Here is a 22,324-nt window from a genome sequence, read left to right on the forward strand (position 1 = left end):
CCTGAGGAAATGATATTAGAAGAGACTCCTGAAAGGGGAAACATGGCAGACGTGGCTGGAATGTGGAAGAGGATTCCAGACAGAAGGCATAGTAAGAGCAAGAGTGGTAGGTAGAGGCGGCTTGGAAGGCTGGACCAAGGGCAAGAAGCACAGCAGCAATGCAGTATTATGCAGGAGAAGAGAGAAGGCGGAGAAGGGCTCAGACAGCCAGCCAGAAATCAGACGAGGTACGACCTCGTAAGGACCTCCAAAATTCTGAGTGTGGACTTTCTTATTTTTTGTCACCAGTGGAAAGACATTGGGCAGTTTTTCATGGGGAAGGGGTGTGACAGGATTTATATTTTAAAACAGCCACTCACTCTAGGTGTTCTATAAAGCATAGACAGAGAACATAAACACATTTTTCCAAAGAAGACATACAGGTAGCCAACAGGCACATGATAAGATGCTCAACCTCACATCAGGGAAAAGCAAATCAAAACCACAATGAGATATTATCTCACACTTCTTAGAATGGCTCTCATGAAAAAGGCAAGAGAGAACTGTTTGTAAGGATGTGGAAAAAAGGGAACTCTGTTGGTTGGACTGTAAAATGGAAAACATGGAGGTTCCTCAAAAAATTAAAAACAGAACTATCATATGACCCAGCAATTCCACTTCTGGGTATTTATATGAAGGAAACACTAACTGGAAAAGATACATGCATCCATGTCCACTGTAGCATAATTTACAACAGCCAAGTTACGGAAACAACCTAAGTGTCCATCAATAGATGAATGGATAAAGAGAGAAAATGTAGTACATATGTATGTACACGTACACACACACGCACAGGGAACTTATTCAGCCACAAAAAAGAATGAAATCCTGTCATTTATGAAAACATGGGTAGATTTTAAGGTATTATGCTAAGTAAAATAAATCAGAGAAAGACAAATATCATATGATTTCACTTATACGTGGAATCAAAAAATAACAAGCTCATAGATACAGAGAACAGATTAGTGGTTCCCAGAGGCAGGGGGTGGGCGAATTGGGCAAAAGAAGTCCAAAGGTACAATCCTCCAGTTACAAAGTAAGTCATGGAGATGTAATATACAGTATGTTGACTACATTTAATAATAGTACTGTATTGCGTATTTGAAAATTGCTAAGAGAATTGATCTAAAAATTGCTCATAAAATTTTTGTAACTATGTATGGTTGATGGATGTTAACTAGACTTATGGTGATCACTTTGTAATATAAACAAATATCACATCATCATGTTGTATACATGAAACTAATATAATGTCATATGTCAATTATACCTCAATAAAACAATTTTCAAAAGAACAGATAGAGAACAGGCAAACCAGATGCAAGGAGACGAGTGGGGAGTTGCTGTTGTCTAGGGGAGAGATGCAAGTGGCTTAGAGGGTAACAGTAGCAGTGACGGTGGTGAGATGACCCAGACAGGACTTCTAATATAATGGTTGTGGAATATGAGATAAAGAGTTAAAAGACGACTTCTAAGCTCATCAATTGAGCAACTGGGGTAGACTGTGTTATAATTTACTGAAATAAAGAAAACGGGAGCATACCAAACACCTGAAGAAACAGTAATGAAAGGTTCAGAAACTCAAGTGCCATTTTAAACCAATAGGTGACCTAAAAGGGTGTAAAACAATTAATAGAACAGTGGTACAAACTAGAGAATGTATGCCCAAGTTAAAGGCATTCAGATTAATGAAAACAATTTTTTTTTCTTTAAACAATAATCTGATAAAACAAAATACATCTACAATAGAGAGAACCTCTTCCTTGAAGGCAAAGAACAGTTGCCAAGATATCAGAAATGATGAGGGAAACCCAGACACTCAAGATAAAAGCCATCAGGCTAACCTAAAGGACTTAAAATGATTTTAAAGTTCCAATGGAAGGAAGAGTGATGAAACAACAAGAAAAACTCTAAAAAACAAGGATAATGTGGATGGCATTCTCTCTAATCTATTAAAGTGTATTATACAACTACTGTATTAAAGATAGTATAGTAATAGAATATAAAAGTCCAGAAATAGACCCAGGTATATATAATTCGGCAAATAATTAAAACAAAATCTCAAAAAAAGGAGGCAATGATTATTCAATAAATAATACTAAAACAAGAGCTGAGTCATTTGGTTAAAAAAAAGGAAGCAGGATCCAAACCTCACTGTGTATACATCAAAATAATTCCCACATAAATAAAAAATAATCAAGCCCGGGCCGGCCCAGTGGCTCAGGCAGTTAGAGCTCCATGTTCCTAACTCCGAAGGCTGCCCATATGATTCCCACATGGGCCAGTGGGCTCTCCACCACAAGGTTACCAGTTCAATTCCCCGAGTACCCCAAGGGATGGTGGGCAACACCTCCTGCAACTAAGATTGAACACGGCACCTTGAGCTGAGCTGCCGCTGAGCTCCCGGATGGCTCAGTTGGTTGGAGCGCATCCTTTCAACCACAAGGTTGCCGGTTCAACTCCTGCAAGAGACGGTGGGCTGTGCCCCCTGCAACTAGCAACGGCAACTGGACCTGGAGCTGAGCTGTGCCCTCCACGACTAAGACTGAAAGGACAACTTGAAGCTGAACAGCACCCGCCATAGCTAAGATTGAAAGGACAACAACTTAACTTGGAAAAAAGTCCTGGAAGTACACACTGTTCACCAATTAAAAAAAAAAAAAAAAAAAAAAAAGTCCTGTTCCCCTTCCCCCCAGTTAAAAAATCTTTAAAAAAAAAAAAAAGAAATCAAGCCCAAGTACTAGAAGAAAATATATATACGAGTAGTTTTATTATCTTGGGTGGGAAACTATTTCAAAGTATTAGCCCCAAAACATCAATTATTTAGGAAAACACAGGAATTTGTGAATATAAAAATTTTAAAACTTCCATATGTTTTAACTTTGTAAATAAGGCACCATTAACAAAGTTAAAACAGAATCATCTAGCTAGAAAAAAATGTTAAATATGTCAAAGGGATTTGTTTAACATGTAAAGAACGCTTATAAATCAGAATTAATCATTAACCCAGAAAAAAATCCTCACCTCGAAAGAAATGTGTATGAAAGACATGAACAGATAATTCATACATACACACAAATAACCAGTACACATCAAAATTCTTTACTCCACAAAAACCAATAAATAAAATTTAAATGAGATTATTTTTCAATCTATCAAATAAGCAATAATGTAAGGAAAGGGGTATTATCTTTTACTGCTGGTGGAAGATGATCCGGCACATTTCTGGAGGATAGGTCACCACACCATACCCCCAAAAGAGGTACACAAAGGTGTTCCTCACAGCACTGTTAATATTCCTGACAAACAGGAAAGAATAGGAACACCCATCAATTAGATAGAGTACTTCCAAATGAAGAAATACTATGTAGCCTTAAAAATTATAATACCTACAGTCAAATATGAACAGTTCTGCAAGATCAATGAAAAAAAAAAGTAGTTATAAAATGGCATGAATGAACCAAAATATATTAAATTATAGGTATGGATACGTGTGTGTGTATGTGTATATATATGTACTTAAAAATGTCTGGAAGGTTATTCACCAAAAAGTTAACAATGATTTAATCTCAGTATTAAGACTTAGGGTTACAACTTCTTTCTTTACTACTCTTATTTTCCAGTGAAGATTTGTAATTTTTATACATATAAAAGTTAAGTCATGTTAATTCTGAAAAATAATTTTCAAAATCTGAGTTTCTTGTGATCTCTTATAATACGTGTGATCCCCTATAACTATAATCATAGTTGCTAGATGATTACAAGTTGCAACACTATTATTCAATGTCTGACTGGTAATAAGTGGTAAAGGACAGAAATTTTGCTACCTATGCAAAAATTCAAGTCACATTTTCTTTATAATTAGGATTCAGATTTAGAGTATCTAAGGTAAAATCATACCACTTTAACAGCGAAGGCTTTCACAAAATTTGGTGAAGATGTATGAAAAAACATAGTTCAATTATAAACAAAGAATCATTTAAAACAAAATAAATGTTAATGTTATTAATGTGTCTCATAAGTGGATCTTTTCTTAAAGATTTTTTATTAAACTATAGCTATACTATAACACACAGTATTATATTCGTTTCAGGTGTACACCATAGTATAAAGTAGACCTTCATTGGGATGCCAAAACAACTTAAAACATACTTGCTCCACTGGCTTCCAAAAGAAGGTAAGTATCTCAAAAGTGACCTGAAGTCAAATTTGTTCCCTTTAGGAAATTCCTACAGGCAATGAAGCTGGAGAAGCTTGGTTTTACTAAAATTCAGGACAAACTCCTGTTGGAGACAGACCTGATGAAATCAACAACTGTACTCTATAGTTCTAAGTAGTACTCTCTGACAGTCTGTGTACAAATTCATTTGAAACAAAGAAACAAATTAACCCTCGCCAGCAAGGATCTGTTCATTAAGACATCTCCTTTAAAACCTGAGAGAATACACCGCAGCTTAGTTATCTGTTTCAAGTCTACAAGGCTTTCCATATTATTGAAAAGTACCATTTTTAAATCAAAGAAGGTTACTAATGAGAAATTATTTATTAAAGATAAAGAAAAATGTGTTTTAATTCAACAACCACTATCTTTACTGCAAACCTCAGTAAAACAAAACCATACCTGTATGTTTCAAGGCACAAAATGATCTTCACTGAGCAGTGCCTACACTGAGCTGACAAAGTGACACTGCGAAAGTTAAGATCGGATAGTTTAACATTACATAGGTATCTCCTTCAAAATCTTTCTGCGGGAACTTATCTACTTATTATTCTACCTATTATGTATAATATGAATACGACCTAACTTGAGTTAACTATTGTTGCTAAAACTACGAAATGAACTAATTAACAAGTGGTCAGAATTTAAGGTTTCCAGGTATCAAGTTTTTAAGAAGCTCTTCAGAAAACTGGATAACCCGATGACTTAGGTAATTTTCCCAAATGACAGGAGAGGCTGTATCTTTCCTAAGACGTGCCAACGATCAATAATTTCCAACCTTTTCTCTGTCCCTACACACTACGGCATAGGACTCTTTCCCCAGTTATAACTGTTTCACTGTAAGAGTGATTCTTAAAACACAAAAGAAATGAGAACAAAAGGGAGTGGGGATAGAAAGGTATACATAGCTCATTTAAAAAAAAATTAAGTGACGTTGATACACAAGCCCATGCCTTTGGAAGTAGACAATTTTAGAAGCCTTCTTTCTTTTTACCCTACAGGGTCCTTTGACTTCCAGGCATCTAGCACATTTCTTAATACAGAAAATATTCCTTGTGCCTAATTACTATCAACAGCAGAGATATGTAGCTGAAAGAGTTTGATGCTATGGGAAAGTACCAAAAATTTCCCCTTCTTTCCCATGTTGATATTTAATAGGGAACACTGAGATTATGTAGTACAAATACTCATTTTATAGATAAAAAACGGGGCTTCAGGGGCTTGATGTTCTGACCCACGTCAATCTAAGCGACAGTGTGGAGACCAGCAGCAAGTGTGCTAGTACTCTAAGATGCCCCTCCATGCACCTCTGTGTACTGTGATAATCTGAAGGGGCACATGTATGCAGCTATGTGTTTTTTACATGTTGCATATTTGAGAAATAAAACCTCCAAGAGCTATTCTACAGATCATTTTAAAATTTAGGGAAGCAGGACAATTTCAAATTCAATCTATTCTTCAGGGCAAAAACCTGTTTCTCCTCTCCATTCTCACATAAAGCCAATCAATGCACTTTCCTTAGCTCTTGGTCTGATTGCTTGCCAGACTCAAACTCATTATCCACCTCTGCAAACTTCCCCATGCATACTCCACGTTAAATCCAGGCATCCAAGCTTAGTCACCCTCTGAGCCTTTCCTCTCTTATACCTAGGGGAACCATGCATCCCCATTTACCTGTACAGTAATGGTTTATGCCTGTTATCCCAGCAAAATAATTAATAGCATCCCCATTCATTTCTAAAACTGCCTCAATTTAAATGATTATATATGGTCACCCTTTTTATAATCCTAACTTAGTAACCAATTGCTAAATATTTCTCAAACTGGCTTCCTCTTCTTCAACTGACTTCCTAATTTATCACCTAAAAGGACAATAGTTTTCTTTTCATCAGCTTTGCCATCTCCATGTGCCTTTCTGCACATGCTGCCCCTCTGTCTGGAATACCCCTCTCTCTTTCCATTTTGCAAATACCAATCTGGGAACTCAGATTAAATAGCATCTTTACTGTGAAGCCTCTCAGACCCTTGGACTCATTCTCTGTGCTTCCTAAAATAACAATAATTGTAATATTGGTAACAGGTAATATTTACTGAATGCTCATCATGCCCTGACCTTAAGCAATTTTTTAAGTATTTTGTCTCCTTTAATCCTTATAATAACTCTATCTGATAGGTTTTATTTTCCTCATTATTTAAAATGGAAGCTAAGGCTCTGGAATATTAAGTCACCAAATTAAGTAGTGGAACTAGGACCTGAAACCAGGTATGTCTGATTCTAAGCCAAAGATTTAAAACTTTCCCCTGTACAACATCACCTATACCACCATTAATAGGTTTTTGTGATCCAATACATTTGAGTCTGTGCTGCAAAACTCTGTACCACTTGGTCACCTTGGTGCTTTCATAATTCTCCGTATACACCTCCCAGGAGGACCAGTTATTTCTTAGTAAGTGTCCTTTCTCTCCCTGGGACTGGGATACCCTCCTTGATAAGGAAAGGCTTTGCTATTTACAACATACGCACTGTGGCTCAAAGCAGGTACGCCATCAGGCCAAAAGCAATCCAGTATTTACTACTCAGTCATAAATTCTGACACAGAGTTGTCTCATCTGCAGTCTTACTAATTAGAATGTAGTTCATGATCTATATCTAGAATTAGGCCAAAGTTGGCAAACTAGCAGCTTTTAGGCTAACCCTAACGGGTTTTCTTCAGCAGGCATAGAGCTATCTGTTAGCAGAATTAGTTGCCAACATTTAAAACTTGGAGTTTTGTTTTTTTCCATAAATAGAGATTTCTAGCTTTTTTTGAAACCCGGGGTCCCACTGTAAATACTGTAACCACCAGCTGGTGAGGACCGCCTCCCTTCAGCAGGGATGAGTCTTCTACTCCACGCGCATCACTATGAATGTCTGAAAACTGAAGCCAAGTGTCAGTTGCTATCATCACCCTTCTGCTGTTTTTCATTAAGAGGAAAATGAAATATTTCTAGTGCGTATGTCTCTGTTAAAAAGCTATTTGTTCATTCCATGAATTTCACGTATTTCGAAAGCCAACAGGTTGGTAAGCATGGATTGAAATGCAAATTAATAAAATAAACTGATACTTCATGATATCACATCCCCAAAATTACTACTCACATTATAATTATTAACCAATGGCCTTTATCAAAGAAAAATATACATTTAATATGTTTCGATGACACAAATACATATACTGGTGTTCAAGCCTGTGGTCCCTGAGGAAAGATAATAGCAAAAGGATTTCTATGGCTAAGGACAGAGGGATAACCTGAAGAGAGTGGGATCAAGCCTGGTAACATCACAGAAAGCCAACCCCACAGGGAATTAAAATGCAAAAGATACACTAACACATGTTCAAGTTGAGAATTTAAACACATATCAACAAAAAGTTGTCAACCATATGGCTTGACAGTAACAATATTTTAATTACTGTGGGAAAATGCGGACTAAAATTTAACTACTGATCAATCCTAAATTTTTGTCCCTAATAGAGCACGTAAGTCATTAATTTAAATGCGTAAATGTGGCTTCTCCATGTTTACTTCCAGAGACAAGATTAAATATGAGACCTCCTTAATCATTCCAGACTTGGTATATCCCTGCAGAAGTAATGGGGAATGGTGAAAAGTTCTATTAACAATCATTAATATGGCCTTACAATTCACATATCTAGATGGTCACTATTATACCTATCTAGATGATGGACGACTGAGATAAATGTCAGCCAAAGACTATCATAATTTACAAGGGACACACGGCATTACATTAAAGGCCCAAGTTTTAGGCTTACTCAAATTCAGATTTTCAAGGGGCTCTAAACACAGACATCTACCATATTTTGATGGGTATAATACCCTCCTGTATATAATGTGCACCCAAGTTTTTGGCCCAAACTTTCAGGGAAAAAAAAACTTTTGTTTTAATTTAATTCAAATTTTTATTTGTTCACATTTAGGTACTGTTTTTTTGTATTGTAAAGGAATTTTAGCATTTATCTTTTAATATAGTATGGTACAAGATATTTTATGTAACAAATAATTACAAAACACAAGAACAGATATAAGGTACAAGAAATTTTATGTACCGGTAACAGATTTACGATATTTACGCATCACAGAAGGCCAAGAACTCTTAGTCGTTGCAAGTTCGTCTTAAGGGTATTATTTTGCATATGGATATCATTATTGATTTCTAGAGGTACGCTTTAACTCATAAGCATAAATAAAAGAATTAAAAACATTTATATAGATACAGGGTTAGTACTACCCATGTATAACGCGCATCCTTATTTTTCCCTCACAAATTTGGGCAAAGAAGTGTGCATTATACATGGCAAAATACGGTATTTGTGATCTCAATTTTTAAAAATATTTTAAAGAACTTTTTAAACCTATACATTAAAATCAAGTTAATATACTATCATCTGAAATCCACTATATTTGACCATCCATATCACTTGTCTGTAAACCGGGCTCTGAGGAATACCTTACCATCCAGCTACAAGATGGGGAAGCAAGCAGCCCCTTACTTCTTAATAACTTGGGTTTTATCTGTCTTATATGCTAGGCTCTCACTTTAGATATTCTGAAGACTGGAAAACCACTCATCTCCTCTGAATGGTTTATCAAAATTTAAAGTAATCCAGTGAGAAAATAAAAATCCTGTCAAATTTGGGGAATTCCATTCTCTCTTGTAGTTACTAAACTCCAGTTACCACTGGAATGCCTTGGTTTCTAAAAGCAAGAAAGTAAACTCTTAGAAGATCATGATAATCACATTCTGCAAGAGAAACAAAAAGGTGCTTAACTGACATAATAACCCTTGTAAATAATTAAAGGAGAGAGACACCGTCCACTCAAGCTCATTTATGTAGTCCTAACAGGTATACCTATAATACATTTAAGCATGCTCTGTCTGAGTAACACAGGGAATCATCTCAAACAATACTGTTCAGTAAAAATGCTTAAATTCTCAACCCTAATGTTTGCATTACTGTAGTGTGCAGCACTTAATTCCTAAGGCTCCATGTTGAAAATATAAAATACTCATTTAATGATGAAGTTTACATAGGAATGCAGCTTCTTTTGGTATCATGCAATAGCTCATTAGGAAGAGTGGCAGCAGCTATGCTCTGAAGGTGAAGAAAAACAGAAATATCACCAATAAAAAAATTGTAGTTGTAATAATTTATAAAAAGAAACAATGTCTGTTTAAATATCATTTAGATATTCGAGGTTATGAGACAACTGATAGACATGGAAAGTACAGAAAGCAGCTAGAGAAAACAGAAGAGTTCAGTAGAGGTTAGTGAACAAATACGTACCACCATCCATCATGGCTCACTCTGTCTTACCTGAGGAGGAGTGGGTGTGGATGTGGGTCTCCCTATGGGTGGAGTAGGATTTCTGCTGCCACCTCCAGACATAATCTCCTCTGTTATATCTTTACCTCCCTGGTTTGGATCCCGAATTCTTATCTATAAGGTTACAATAAGATGGCATATTTACAGAGGGGTGTCTCTCTAGTAGATTATGGACATATAATGTAGTAAAAGTGCAAACTGGGAAACCTATCAAATAGCAAAGTTGATTTTATTTCAATCATAGAACTATACGGGGTCATTCAGAGAAATTTAGGTCATCAGCTCTGACATGAACTAATTAGAATAACAAGCTAAGTGAGATTTAGTTGGCTGAATTTCTAGGTCATAAAGGCAAAAAGCATTAACGTATGTCTTATAAGCACTGCCAAATTGACTGATTTTATTTACAAAGCTTAACATAAGATTCATAAAACAGTTTTAAAATACGGAAATTACTCTGTAGCACAAAGTTTTAAAGGCCTTAAACAGCTCTCCAACAAAATTAATAATATGTATACCCTAGGACTTAATCAGAATTCATGTTGTAGATAACCTTATATATGTATGTAAGGACAGTCACTGCAATATTGTTTTTCCAGCAAAGACAAAGAAACATCTTAAAGGCCAATCAAACATCAAATATCACGGTAATTAAAAAATCAGGTCACATCCTTACATTATTAAATACCAAACAGCCAGGAGAACGAATGAGATAGACCTACATGTACTGATACGGAAGGATCATCAACATGTACAGATAAGAAAAAGATGCCAGATGAAGAAAACTGTGCATGGTCTTCCTTTTTTATTCTATTTATTTTATTTTTTTAATTAAAGTTTATTGGGGTGACAACTGTTAGTAAAGTTACAAAGATTTCAGGTGTACAATTCTGTAATACATCATCCATATATGACATTGTGTGTTCACCACCCAAAGTCTGTTCTCTTTCCATCACCATATATCGGATCCCCTTTACCTTAATCTGCCATCCCCCTCACCCCTGACCCTCTGGTAACCACTAAACTATTGTCACTTTTATTTTTTTATAGGCTACTTATGTTTACAGACGTCAGTGGAGATGGTTCTATAATAGAGTTGGGAGTACCTGGCTTCTTGAAAATTTCAAAGAATTCACTAATAAAACCAACTCTCTGGATCAGGAAGCTTTTTTGGAAGTAGTTTCTTCAGTAAGATTTTTAATACCAGCTATTTTTCCAGGTTTGGAAACTTGTTTCTATTACAGTTTTAAGTAGTGCTTCTAATTCATTTGTTGTTCTTCAGTAAAATCTATCATTACTTTCCTCTATTTTCATTATCTTCTTTATTAATTTTTCTGCATTCTGAAAGTGTTCAAGTCAACATTTCCATAGCAGTTTCTCAACTTTAGCGTTATGATATACTGGCATGTCCTATTTACTATGATGTGTGCACAAGTAATTTGTTTCTGATAATAAAGAATCAATGTTTTGAAGTTCATTAACTTTTATTAAGTGAGAGTATTTCAAGGGTATTGCTATGATGTCACACCCACCTATCCTATCTTTGTGAATGGAGGAGTGTCTTATAACCATCATCAATTTTTGTGTGTTCTGATGGATAAGAGATTGCAAGCTACTCCTCTACAAAATGTTCTGCAATGTGAATTTTATATGACTACACTCTAATTCTCTTGGGCCTGTCTTATACTAGACAGAGACAAAGCCCCTATAACTTATTAAAAACAATTAGAATACATTTTCTAAATTCTGCTTTGTGTTTCTGAAAATAAGTCTATTCCACAGGAAGGATTTTTCTTGTCCTAAACACTTTGCTTATTTTTTCTTGTGCTAATTTCCCCATCAGTTCCTGTTTGGGTGTTGATCTGACTAGGACTAGAGTTAAAGGACAGTCAGGATGTGAGACCTGAGCTCAAATTCCTCCCACTGGAGAAGACCTTAGCAGACCAAACCCTCCCAGATCTAAAGCTACAGGACATGTTGTCGTTTAGCATACCCAGCTCAGTGCATGTTGGAAAGTGATAGATATTAAGCAAATGGTACTTGCAACTTCTAATTATATGCCCATACACAGCCTCCAGGTCTAGTGGTGAGGATATAAGGGAAAAATAAAAAATGGCACTCATTTGTGAACTGAGATGAATAATGATCATAGCTGGGAGCAAACTTATTTCATAAGTGAATGGACATTCAATTTTAAGATAAGACAAATTAGTGAAGATCTCTTACTGTTTTTTTCTCCCTCTTAGCTGGAGGGGGCTGCTGCTGCGTAGGCACAATGATAGGTGCTGACTGGTACACCGGCTGACTTGGGTAAAAAGGCGTTCCTACAGAGTTAGAAAAGAATAACAAGAAGCATTCAGTTATTTTGTCCATCACTGTAAGACTATTAATAGCACTGCCACTGGACAATCAGTTGAAAAACATAACAAAAACAAAAAGAAGCATTCTTCTTAATCTCTCACCACTAGCTACCCTCCACAGCTACTTTTGTGGTCAAGGAATGATTTCCAAATACTCATAAACACCTATCTTTTCTTTAGCATCCAATATGAAAATAAATAAATAACCAGGCCCTGCTGATTGCCACCACAGGTACCTTTTAAAACACTAATCCTACTATAGCACTGCTTTAAAAAAATCTAATCTGGAGGCCTGTTTACCTGCAACAGTGATTCTCAGCAAGAGTTTGTGTGAGTATGTTCTGTGTGTGGGTTTGGTCTGGGGCAGGAGAATACATCTGATCATTATCGGGTAGGAGTGGTCTAATTCTTCTCCTTACGAGAAACACAGCCATGGAAAGCCACCATTAAGGCCTGGCAAATATCCTACTGCTGAGGCGGACGAAAGGTTGATAAGCAGCCTGAAGATACAGTCCAGATACTCAGAATCCAGTTCCAGGTTTCTAATTACATTTTCTACCATTCTCCAACTGCACACCTTTGCTCTAGCTACAACCTATTCCTGGGTTGAGGACAATCTCTTTGACATTGTTCATACCTTTTGACCATATTTTATTGCCCTTCTGCCTGAAATTATCTTACACCCATCCTTTGTATTCTCAATGAATCCTTTTTAACTTTTAAAACTTTTGACTATAATTATAATTACTATTGGACCATAGTGCTTAGAGAAAAGGTGGTGAGGAGTCAGAAACTGGATATTTTTAAGGTAGAACCAACACATTTGCTGATGTATTGAATGTGAGTGTGAGAAAAAAAGAAGTGGCAAGGAAAACTCTTAGCAAGTGGAAGAGTGGAGATGCTATTTATTTACTTACCGAGATGAGAAAAGCTGGAGGAAGAGTACAGTTTAGGGCAGAAAAATCAAGAGTTCAATTTGGGACATATAAAGTCTGAGATTCTTATTAGATCTTCAAATGGAAATATCAACTAGGCAGGAAGAGACACAAGTCTGGAGCCAGGGAACAGATATCCATTTGGAATTAGTAGAATGTGGACAACATTTAAACCATGAGACTGGGTAACTCAGAAAATGAGTTCAAAAAGAAAAGAAGCCCAAGGACTCAATTTTGGGCACTCTATGTTTGATTATAGAGGTCACAGATATGAAGAAAAGCCAGCAAAGAAGATGAAAAAGACGTGGGGAGTGGCTGAAATGAAGAAAGTTGCTCAAGAATGGGAAGAGTGCTTCACTATGTAAATGGTGCTGTATGTCAACTGCAATTTAGCAACACAGAATTCACTGGTGACCTTGACAAGAGCTGTTTGGGTACTGCTGGGGGGCATGCACCCTGACTAAGGTGCATTCAAAGTGAATGTGATAAAAGAGAATGAAGGCAGTGGATATAGATAATTCTTTATCTTAAAAAGTTTTGCAGGACAGCCAGCTTGCTCAGTGGTTAGAGCGCAAGCTCTGAATAACAGGGTTGCCGGTTCGATTCCCACATGGGCCAGTGAGCTACACCCTCCACAACTAGAATGAAGACAATGAGCTGCCGCTGAGCTTCCGGAGGGGCAGCCAAATGGCTCAGTTGGTTAGAGCGCGAGCTCTCAACAACAGGTTGCTGGTTCAATTCCCACATGGGATGGTGGGCTGATCCCCCTGCAACTGAAGATTGAAAACGGCGACTGGACTTGGAGCTGAGCTTTGCCCTCCACAACTAGATTGAAGGACAACTACTTGGAGCTGATGGACCCTGGAGAAACACACTGTTCCCCAATAATCCCCAATAAAATTAAAAAAAAAAAAAAGTTTTGCTATGATGGGAAGCAGAAAAATAGGCTGGACAAGAATAAGGAGCCAAAAACACTTTTGTTTAAAAGATGGGAATTAAAGAGTATACCTGTATGCTAATAGGTCTAATCCAGCAGAGGGAGAAAAAAGATGATAAGGTAGCAAAGAGAAGAGAACTGCCAGAGTAATAGCCTTAAATGGCTCTAGTGCACAGTAAGAGATTGGCCTTTGCTGGGAGCATGGATAGTTCAGTCACGGTAATAAAAAGGAAAGAAATATGTATGATGGTAGTTAATACAGGTAAAATCCTTGGTAGTTTAGTGAACAGTCAAATGGTGTTAGCGCTATTATATTATCACTGTCATCACCAACAAAATCCCCACCACCATCACAAGAATCTTCAATTGGAAATTTCTTGGAAATAGTATGATTTGCAGTACCAGAACTGCAGATAGCAATCAGATATGGACAATCAGATTTGGAAAAGATCTAAACAAAGGGCATGATTAGGATTTCAGTAAATTCACCGTAAAAAGACAAAAAACAAAAAACAAAACAAAAATACCTATTCATCCTCTAGTGGTGAGTAAACTATTCTCAAGGCAAGGCTCAAATAAGCGCTTTATGCTACCCTATTATGTCACTAGCTCCAAAACTCAGAAAACAAACGCCTAAAATTGGTTTCAAATGCTGCTAGAGAAGCAATACAATCTGTTCACCTTGTCATATTTTTTAAGCTAAGTGAAATAAGATCCAAAAGGTGAACCATCCCTAAAAAAAACCCCCAGATTCTTCTAATAAATCATTTTTGAGTCAACATGACTGAGACAAAGGCTGGCACATAATACACATGAAATAAATACCAAATGAACAAACCTACCGTGTTTACCCGAAAATAAGACTGGGTCCTATATTAAGGTTTGCTCCAAAAGAAGCATTAGGGCTTATGTTCAGGGGATGTCATCCTGAAAAATTATGCTAGATCTTTTTTTCCGGTTAGGTCTTATTTTCAGGGAAACACGGTAGCAGAATAGGATAATCTCAATAAAGTGGACTTAAAAACAATTAGTAAAACATTAAGTAACCTGTGAAACCCAGCAGAGAAAGCACTCTGCTCTACCAAACAATTTTCTTTTTTAAACTACCCCAACTTCTTGTTCAGTTAGGTATATATAAAACCACTTATTTGATTCTATTAAAAACATGAATAACTTTTGCATACCATTTATCAATTAGGCAAGTTACTTACTGTCTCTGGACCGCTTATGCATGAAATGAAATAAGTTTGTCCAGATCAAGGGTCTGTCAGCTAAAGCCCATGGGCCAAATATAGCCCGATGCTATTTATTTTGTAAATAAAGTCCTATTGGAAGATTTGGAAGACATCCACATATAATTAATAGTTATCTATTTCTATGGCTGCGTTCCCACTATGATGGTAGAGTTGAGTAGTTGCAACACTAACCATATGGCTTACAAAGCTTAAGATATTTACTATCTGGCCCATTATAGAAAAAGTCTGCTGACCCCTATTCTGGATCAGTGGTCGCCCAAGCCCCAGTCTATACAAAAGGTATTGGTGATATATGGCAAGATTTATACAATAACCATGAAATACACACACACACACACACACACACACACAGTTGACATTTTTGGAAAGGATTGTTTCTATTTTGAAATTATTTCAGTCCTACTCCTTTGTTGTTAAAATAGCTTTCCTGTATGAAATAACACTTAGGTAAACAGTTTTCTTTAAAAGTCTTATTGGTAAAATTAAAAATGTAACAGTCCTGTGTGTTTCTTCCTTTATTTTACTTTATATTTACTTTATTCCCCAGGGTACTGAAAGATCTGGGAACTACTGGTCTAGTCAATATTTAGATTTCTTCTCATTGGTTAAACCCCAATCATAAACATCAACCAAATGTACTATAAGATCCTGAAAGGCAAGGAGACTAGACTATCTCAACACCTACATTCCACAAAATAATGAGCACAAATCTTAAACATTGCAGGTCTTCCAAAATCCTTGAATTTTCCACAGGAACAAAGATAAACATAGTGGTTAAATATGCAGGTTGGCACATAAAAATCAATTTATCCCATAGTATACCCAGAACAATAATTTATCCCATAGTATACCCAGAACAATAATGTTGGTATACAACCACATCACCGAATACTGTATACCTCACCAAAAAAACAATCAGTTTTGTGTGCCAAGTTTCCCACCTCCACACACCATGGGGAACGATGACTCTCTGATCTTATGAGCTGAATGAGGTGCCCAAGCCACATACACTCGGAAAGACGGGAAAGATGATGAGGGAGGGGGAAATGACATGGTAGAGTGAGAAAAAAGGAAAATATACTAGTGTAAAGCAAGGAAGAATGAGACCTCCTAATACTGTAAATTCTCAATTTTTTTCCTTTCTCAACATCGTTGCCACCACTAACCACACTAACCTATGTTTTTCATCTTGTGCTATCACGCCCTAATGTTGGCCCGGAAATAATTTCAGTCTCCATGAGGTGTTTTTTTGATATAACACGCATCAAATATTGATGAAACACTGATGAGAGAAAAACTGAAAAGTCACACTGAGCAAATACTATTCATTAGTTATTTCTCCTCAACACTGTAGACAACACTACGAGAATTGTACTTTATAAACAGAATTCTATGGTCTTGGTTACTGAGCTTCAGTGTAGGTAAGAATGTAGGTAAGAGAATCACTGTTCAAGTTTTAAAGTTTTAAATCAAACAGAGGAGTAAACTATTAGTATGCCGAGTAAAGTGTAAAGCTAAGGATGAAGAACTTAGAAATCTGGGGGAAAGAAACCATTCAACTCACAAACCCCAGAAGCAGGGCAAGAAGGAACAATTCTCAGATTTGTTCCTGGCCAGTTCAGCCACAGGAAGGTCCTCTGCCCGAGACAAGAGGACTTCTTTTCCAGAACACAGACCTAGGATCCCATTCTCACAACCGCTGTTAACCTGAACCCAAGATTAAGACAGGAGAGGTGGTAGAGGAAAGGGGAGGCGTCAGGGTCAGAGGGAAATGAAGAACTGGGTGTGGAAAGAAGAGAAGGAGCGACTCCAAAAAGAGGGACTAGGAAGAGGAATGTTTATGGTTTCCAGACCCTAAGACCAGGATGGCTGCCCCAGCGTGGTATCGCTGAAGGACCTATCATTGATGAGAATTACTGGATCAGAACTTTCAATTTGGATAAAAGCATATTAATTAGTCACAAGCTTTAAAATTAAAATGTCTGCCCATATAATGAAAATAATGTAAACTTTCATCAGTAGAGGACTGAATTAACAAATTATGACTCATTCCTAAAATATAATAAAATACTATGTATCTTGAAATTCTATAGGTAGTGAACTGGAAAGATGTCCATGAATATATTGTGAGATGAAAAAAAAACAGGACGTTCTAGAACATTATCAACAGTATGTGTGTATTTGTGTTAAAAATTGTTTAAATATAAATGAAAAAATATGTATCAATCTGTTAAATACTATTTCTTTAGGGAGTGAGGAGGGAGGAAAACTGGCTGTTTCAACTCTATATTATTTGTATTTTTCATCATTAACTTGATTACTTTCATAATGAAAAATTATTTTAAAATCTTTTTCCAATCTTAATGAAGCTAAGGAAATAGTGTTTTAATCTAGGTGATAAACTATCTATTTGATGGCTATTGGATCTGTATAAGAATGTCCCGAGGAAGAAAGAATATCTATCAAAGGGAACAGAAATCAATAATATCTGAGATACAATTGCACCTCAACATACTGTTTTGTAAAAATGAACAAATATAGTCTATACATAATAGAAATAAAGCCAAAATATGTTATAATATTGTATACGCAAATCAGCAAAATATTTCCCTACTAGTAAACTCATCTATATTGTTTCTATATATACTGCAATAGCAGTATTAAGAGTGATAGAGAGGGATGGCATAGACTTAGAATTTTAATGAAGACAACTTCTGAGTCAAAAAGTCATTTATATAATCTGTAAATAAACAATGGACTAGAATTCAGTGAGATACCTTTCAAAATGATTTTGTAAATTAGAAGTTACAATTGCATTCACTTTGCAAAACGAGTTAAAAAGAGAAATACTATTAGTTTTAGCATGTTTAGTGTGATAATCTCATCTTATATTTTTCTTTTCAATAAATTCTAGGTAACACCAACAGCCAACTTTACACTTAAAAAAAGGATTTAAGTTTTCAGAGTAAGTACCAATACAAACGCACTAGAATTGTGTGAAAACTGCAACTTAAAAGCTAAATTCAAGGAGTACACAAGGAACAGTTCAAATGTACTGGCAAATGTCTGAGCTGAGTAATGCGTATGTATTCTTTTACTTTAAAACTCACATATATGTAACATATATTATTCTAAAACTATCAAATATTTCTTAGTAAAACTATAACTTAATAAAACCATAGTAAATAAACATATATATGAGATAATTTAATGAACTCAAAAAGTTTATTCTATCATTTTGAAACAGCAGTTTCACAAGCAACACTAACCAAGATAACAGAAAAGTTGTCCATTTTCTAAAAGAAGCAAAGCCAGGTAACTCTGGTTAACTCTGCCTGTTTCACCTGAAAATGTAAGGGAAACTTTCTTGGGCTATTCTAATATTAATCAATTCTGTTGTAAAAATTCTTAATTAAGCCACTATGTTAAAAAACTGGTTAGTGGATATATGTTTATAATAGATTACCATCTTAAAAAAAAAGTTAAAAATTTAACATGTCCTTGCTGGTAATGGAAGATCAATGCTTACTGAATCTTAAAGCTTAATTTTTCTAGTATTTGCCGATTTTATCCCTTATAATTCACTTTCTATGGAGTAAAACAAGTGTAATTAGTATGTGGCAGAAATTTGCTGAACAAAGTAATTTTTATTACTCCTTAGTATTGGTTCATGCACCAAGTACAAGCATGGTATTTATTTCTCTACATTAAAAGACTTGTAATTTTTCAAGGCATTTTCATTTGACTAGTCCTCAAAACCTTCCCATGACACAGATCTTATCATAATAAGCGCAGAAAGAGAATCACAGGTATACTGAGTTTTCTTCAGTCATCCCATCCCAACAGCCTACCCAGTTCACTGTTTTAGTTGCGAGGGATATAGCAGTGAACAAAACAAAATTCCCTACCTTTGTGGACATTATATTCTAAGTAGGAAAACATTAACAAGTGTTTTGGTAAATGGTGGTAAATGCTTAGAGAAAAAGAAATCATGGAAGGGAGATAAGGTATATTTATAGCATCAGCAAAAATCAAGTCTAGGTAATGATGAGTTGGTAGCAGATATCGGAACCTTAACATGTGGGCTCAAAAACAGAATTACCAGCTCCTTCAGCAGGTGTCCTTAACTAAACTGATTTCTGTAATATTCTTTCCTTGTAAGGTCAGAACTATATGCAACATTTTATCTATAAATCCTTCAGACCACTCAATCTCATTGCCTAACAACAATGATCTGCCAAACAACAAAATAGAATACACTCAACAAGCTAGCAGAAACTGCTCCATTTTCCACGCTTACCGTAAGCATTGGGGAAGTCCCCAGGTCCTGGTCCGGGATAAAAAGGACCTGGTCCCGGCGGCTGAACTGGATACTGTTGTGGGGGCCCAACATAAGGGGGGCCGCTGTGACGGTACTGGAAGAGAGATTACAGACGTTTACACATAATATGAAGGTAATTTACTACGGAATAAGGAAGGGGTGTGAGTGAGTGAGTGAGTGTGTGTGTGTGTGTATGTGATTTCAACGAGGTGAAGCCTCAAAATGCTTGCTTGCCATCAAGATGCAGCGAGCATGAAGAGAAAGGTGGGCCTTAGGTAGAGCCACACAGCAAACCAGTGCATAGCTCGTTATAAAACTACTTCAGGTTGGTAGCTTTCAATGACATTGAATGATATCACAGGAACAGCCTAATTACTGAGTCTATTTGAGAGCAGTTGGTTGTCGGGAAGGATGGGTAGAAAGCAAGGACCTAAAAACAATTTCTGTTATCATCTCAGAAAGTTTTAAGTGGAGAGATGTAGAAATCTCTTTACAGTGTTATGGAAAATGACAAAATGGATAGATTTACAACCAACCAAAAAGTTCACACATCACAAAAAACCAGTGCCATCATGCACCCTCCCGCCCCTCCGGTGAGAATCGGGGTTCGTCCCCACAGCCGAGATCCTTACCTGCGGGATACAGTACTGAGGCCCCTGGGGCACCGGGTAGGGCATGGGCAGGTGGTTCACCATCATGATGTGCTGATTGGCCTGGTACACTGCCGTGGGCGTCTGCGCCCCAGGGCGGATGGAAGGGCTGCTGTTGGGGATGGTAGCTCGAGGAGGCTGTATCTGAGGCCTCTGAAAAAACTGGGCAAGGCAGAAAGAAGATTTGTTATTTTTTTTTTACAAAGGGGAATAAGTTAATTTGACTGTCTTGAACTTTCTCCTTTTTTCCACTAATAAAGATTTTTATCAACTTGAATTAGAAATACAACATACATGAGAAGAGACTAAATTGCCTACGGCTGGGTTCACAAAAAACATTCCATGCTAGTCACACTAGGTTAAGTTGTGATCAATGTTGACAGACATTTGAAAACAGGAAGGCAGTCTCATTTTAAAATGAAGTCTCAGCTAATTTAAACTAAAAATTCCATACGGTAATTATTAATTTTAAAATGTGTGGTAAGATATAACAAAAGGGGTTGCTGGTGTCTCTCTAAAAGTTATTGTTATATAAAAGCACAGATTCTTTCATATAAAGTAGGTGGCTCATTATTAACTTATTAAAAATTCAAAGGAGTTCCCTAAAAAACTACCATTTAAGTCACTTACAGAATATTTAGAAAAACAAGAAATCTCTCTAGACATAAAAATTTTCATCTCAGTCTACCAGGGTCAAGTTAAATTAAAAGTATCTGTAGGGTTGTCACATCCTAATTGTCTCATGACGGGAAATGCCTTCCTTTTTAAAAAAGTGGCAACCCCACACTAAAATGAACCCAATTTTGCTTTCTCAAATAGTTTGCACTAAAAATGTAGGAGCTAGGCAGGCTTAAGGATGGTCTAGAAGGAGCAGAGTTCAAATCTTTCAATGGCAATCAGTACTTGTGGTTATCTGTGGTTCTCACTGCAGGCTTAGCGGCCTTGAAACAATATACCAAAGTTAAATTCCCACCATGAATTCAGCAGCAAACAATTGATCTCATTGTAATAATAATAAGAGGATAGAGAAATAAAGAGGCCATGCAGAACCAGTAGTTTGTTACCTGAATGGGTCTGAATCCTCCCTTCAATTATGAAGCAAGAAAGCAGCAGGAAACAGAAAGAAAGCCAATGGAAAAGCTTATAGATCAGTAGGAAGGGGTAGGACGCAGCATGCAGCTCAACAGAAATATCTTTCCATTTAGTAATAACAGGAAAAGGAAGATTAGAAAATCAGAATGACCATTCTCCACTTGAGAATTCAAGAACACATGGAATTGAAGAAACAAATCACATTTAATTGAAAATAAGTAAGTCCAGTGGCAAAATATTCTAACAGTAGCCACAGTTAGAACAGCTTGGAAGGAAATGTCTGCTTAACAGCACAAGTACTACTGACAGGGAATACTGATCCTACTCTCGGCTCTCACGGATGGCCATTATGTGATCAGTTATTTAGCTTCCCTATGATCCACTCACTCTCCATCTTTAATGGAGATAAGAATTAATAATGAAAGTGCCATTTATCATTTTAAAGTTTGCAACACACATATCAAACTCTTCATGACGGAAACTTGCTCTTTTCTAAGGCATATAAGAGGCCACTTACAGCTTTAAAATAGGGAAACGTAATAATAGTCTAAATATGTGCTCTAGCTCCCAAACCTCCTGAGTTGCCTCCCAATTCCAGACGTAAGTGTTGCTATTGCTCCAAACAAAGGCAGGGTGGAACTCTGACCTCTGGGTCCGCTCAGGTCTTATCCTGTCCTACTCCAGCATGGAGGTACCCACCCACATGTAACTTTGCATGTTGTATGGAATGGCCAGAATTGGCATCCAGTGCCCCAGGCTCATCCCCATTCAGCCTTCATCACCCCCGGGCAAAAAAAGAAAAAGAAAAGAAACCCTAAAGAGGTTAAGTCACAGAAAAGCAACAGACAGTAAAGTACAGCTGGAGAATGGAGTGAATGGGGAAACCAGATGAGGAAGGCACAGAGAATAATTGATGGACATGAAAAGAAAGTACAAGAGGCAAAGTTGATAAACACAGAAACCTGGGCTGGGCCACATGACAGCAGTGGTATTCTAGTTCTCTTCACTGACAGTTTTGGTAACAGACACAAGAATTTCTGTCCTCTGCAACCAGGAACACTGAACTAGTCAACTCTTTACACTAAACTTCACTTCTATGAATTACACAGCAGATCAAATCTATTATTCATC

General features: G+C 36.7%; 1 protein-coding gene across 50 annotated transcripts in view; it reads right to left on the reverse strand.

Annotated features, from left to right (window-relative positions):
• EIF4G3 (eukaryotic translation initiation factor 4 gamma 3) overlaps positions 1–22,324 on the reverse strand; it is a 280,890-nt gene that overhangs the window by 107,002 nt on the left and 151,564 nt on the right. For 26 of the 50 annotated variants that reach the window (XM_088790400.1, XM_088790399.1, XM_088790392.1 and 23 more), the window contains 4 exons: positions 20,084–20,263; positions 19,431–19,545; positions 11,869–11,966; positions 9,634–9,756 (listed from right to left, as the gene is read on the reverse strand). In XM_088790400.1, the coding sequence (XP_088646526.1) occupies positions 9,634–9,756; positions 11,869–11,966; positions 19,431–19,545; positions 20,084–20,263 (516 nt within the window). Of the gene's footprint in view, positions 1–9,633; positions 9,757–11,868; positions 11,967–19,430; positions 19,546–20,083; positions 20,264–21,165; positions 21,187–22,324 lie in introns of all 50 variants that reach the window. The other 24 variants (XM_088790389.1, XM_088790388.1, XM_088790401.1 and 21 more) reach the window with 1 other exon arrangement.

Source organism: Rhinolophus sinicus, chromosome 14 (assembly GCF_057876585.1).
Source record: "Rhinolophus sinicus isolate RSI-liver-muscle chromosome 14, RSI-T2T, whole genome shotgun sequence".
NCBI classification, from domain to species: Eukaryota; Metazoa; Chordata; class Mammalia; order Chiroptera; family Rhinolophidae; genus Rhinolophus; species Rhinolophus sinicus.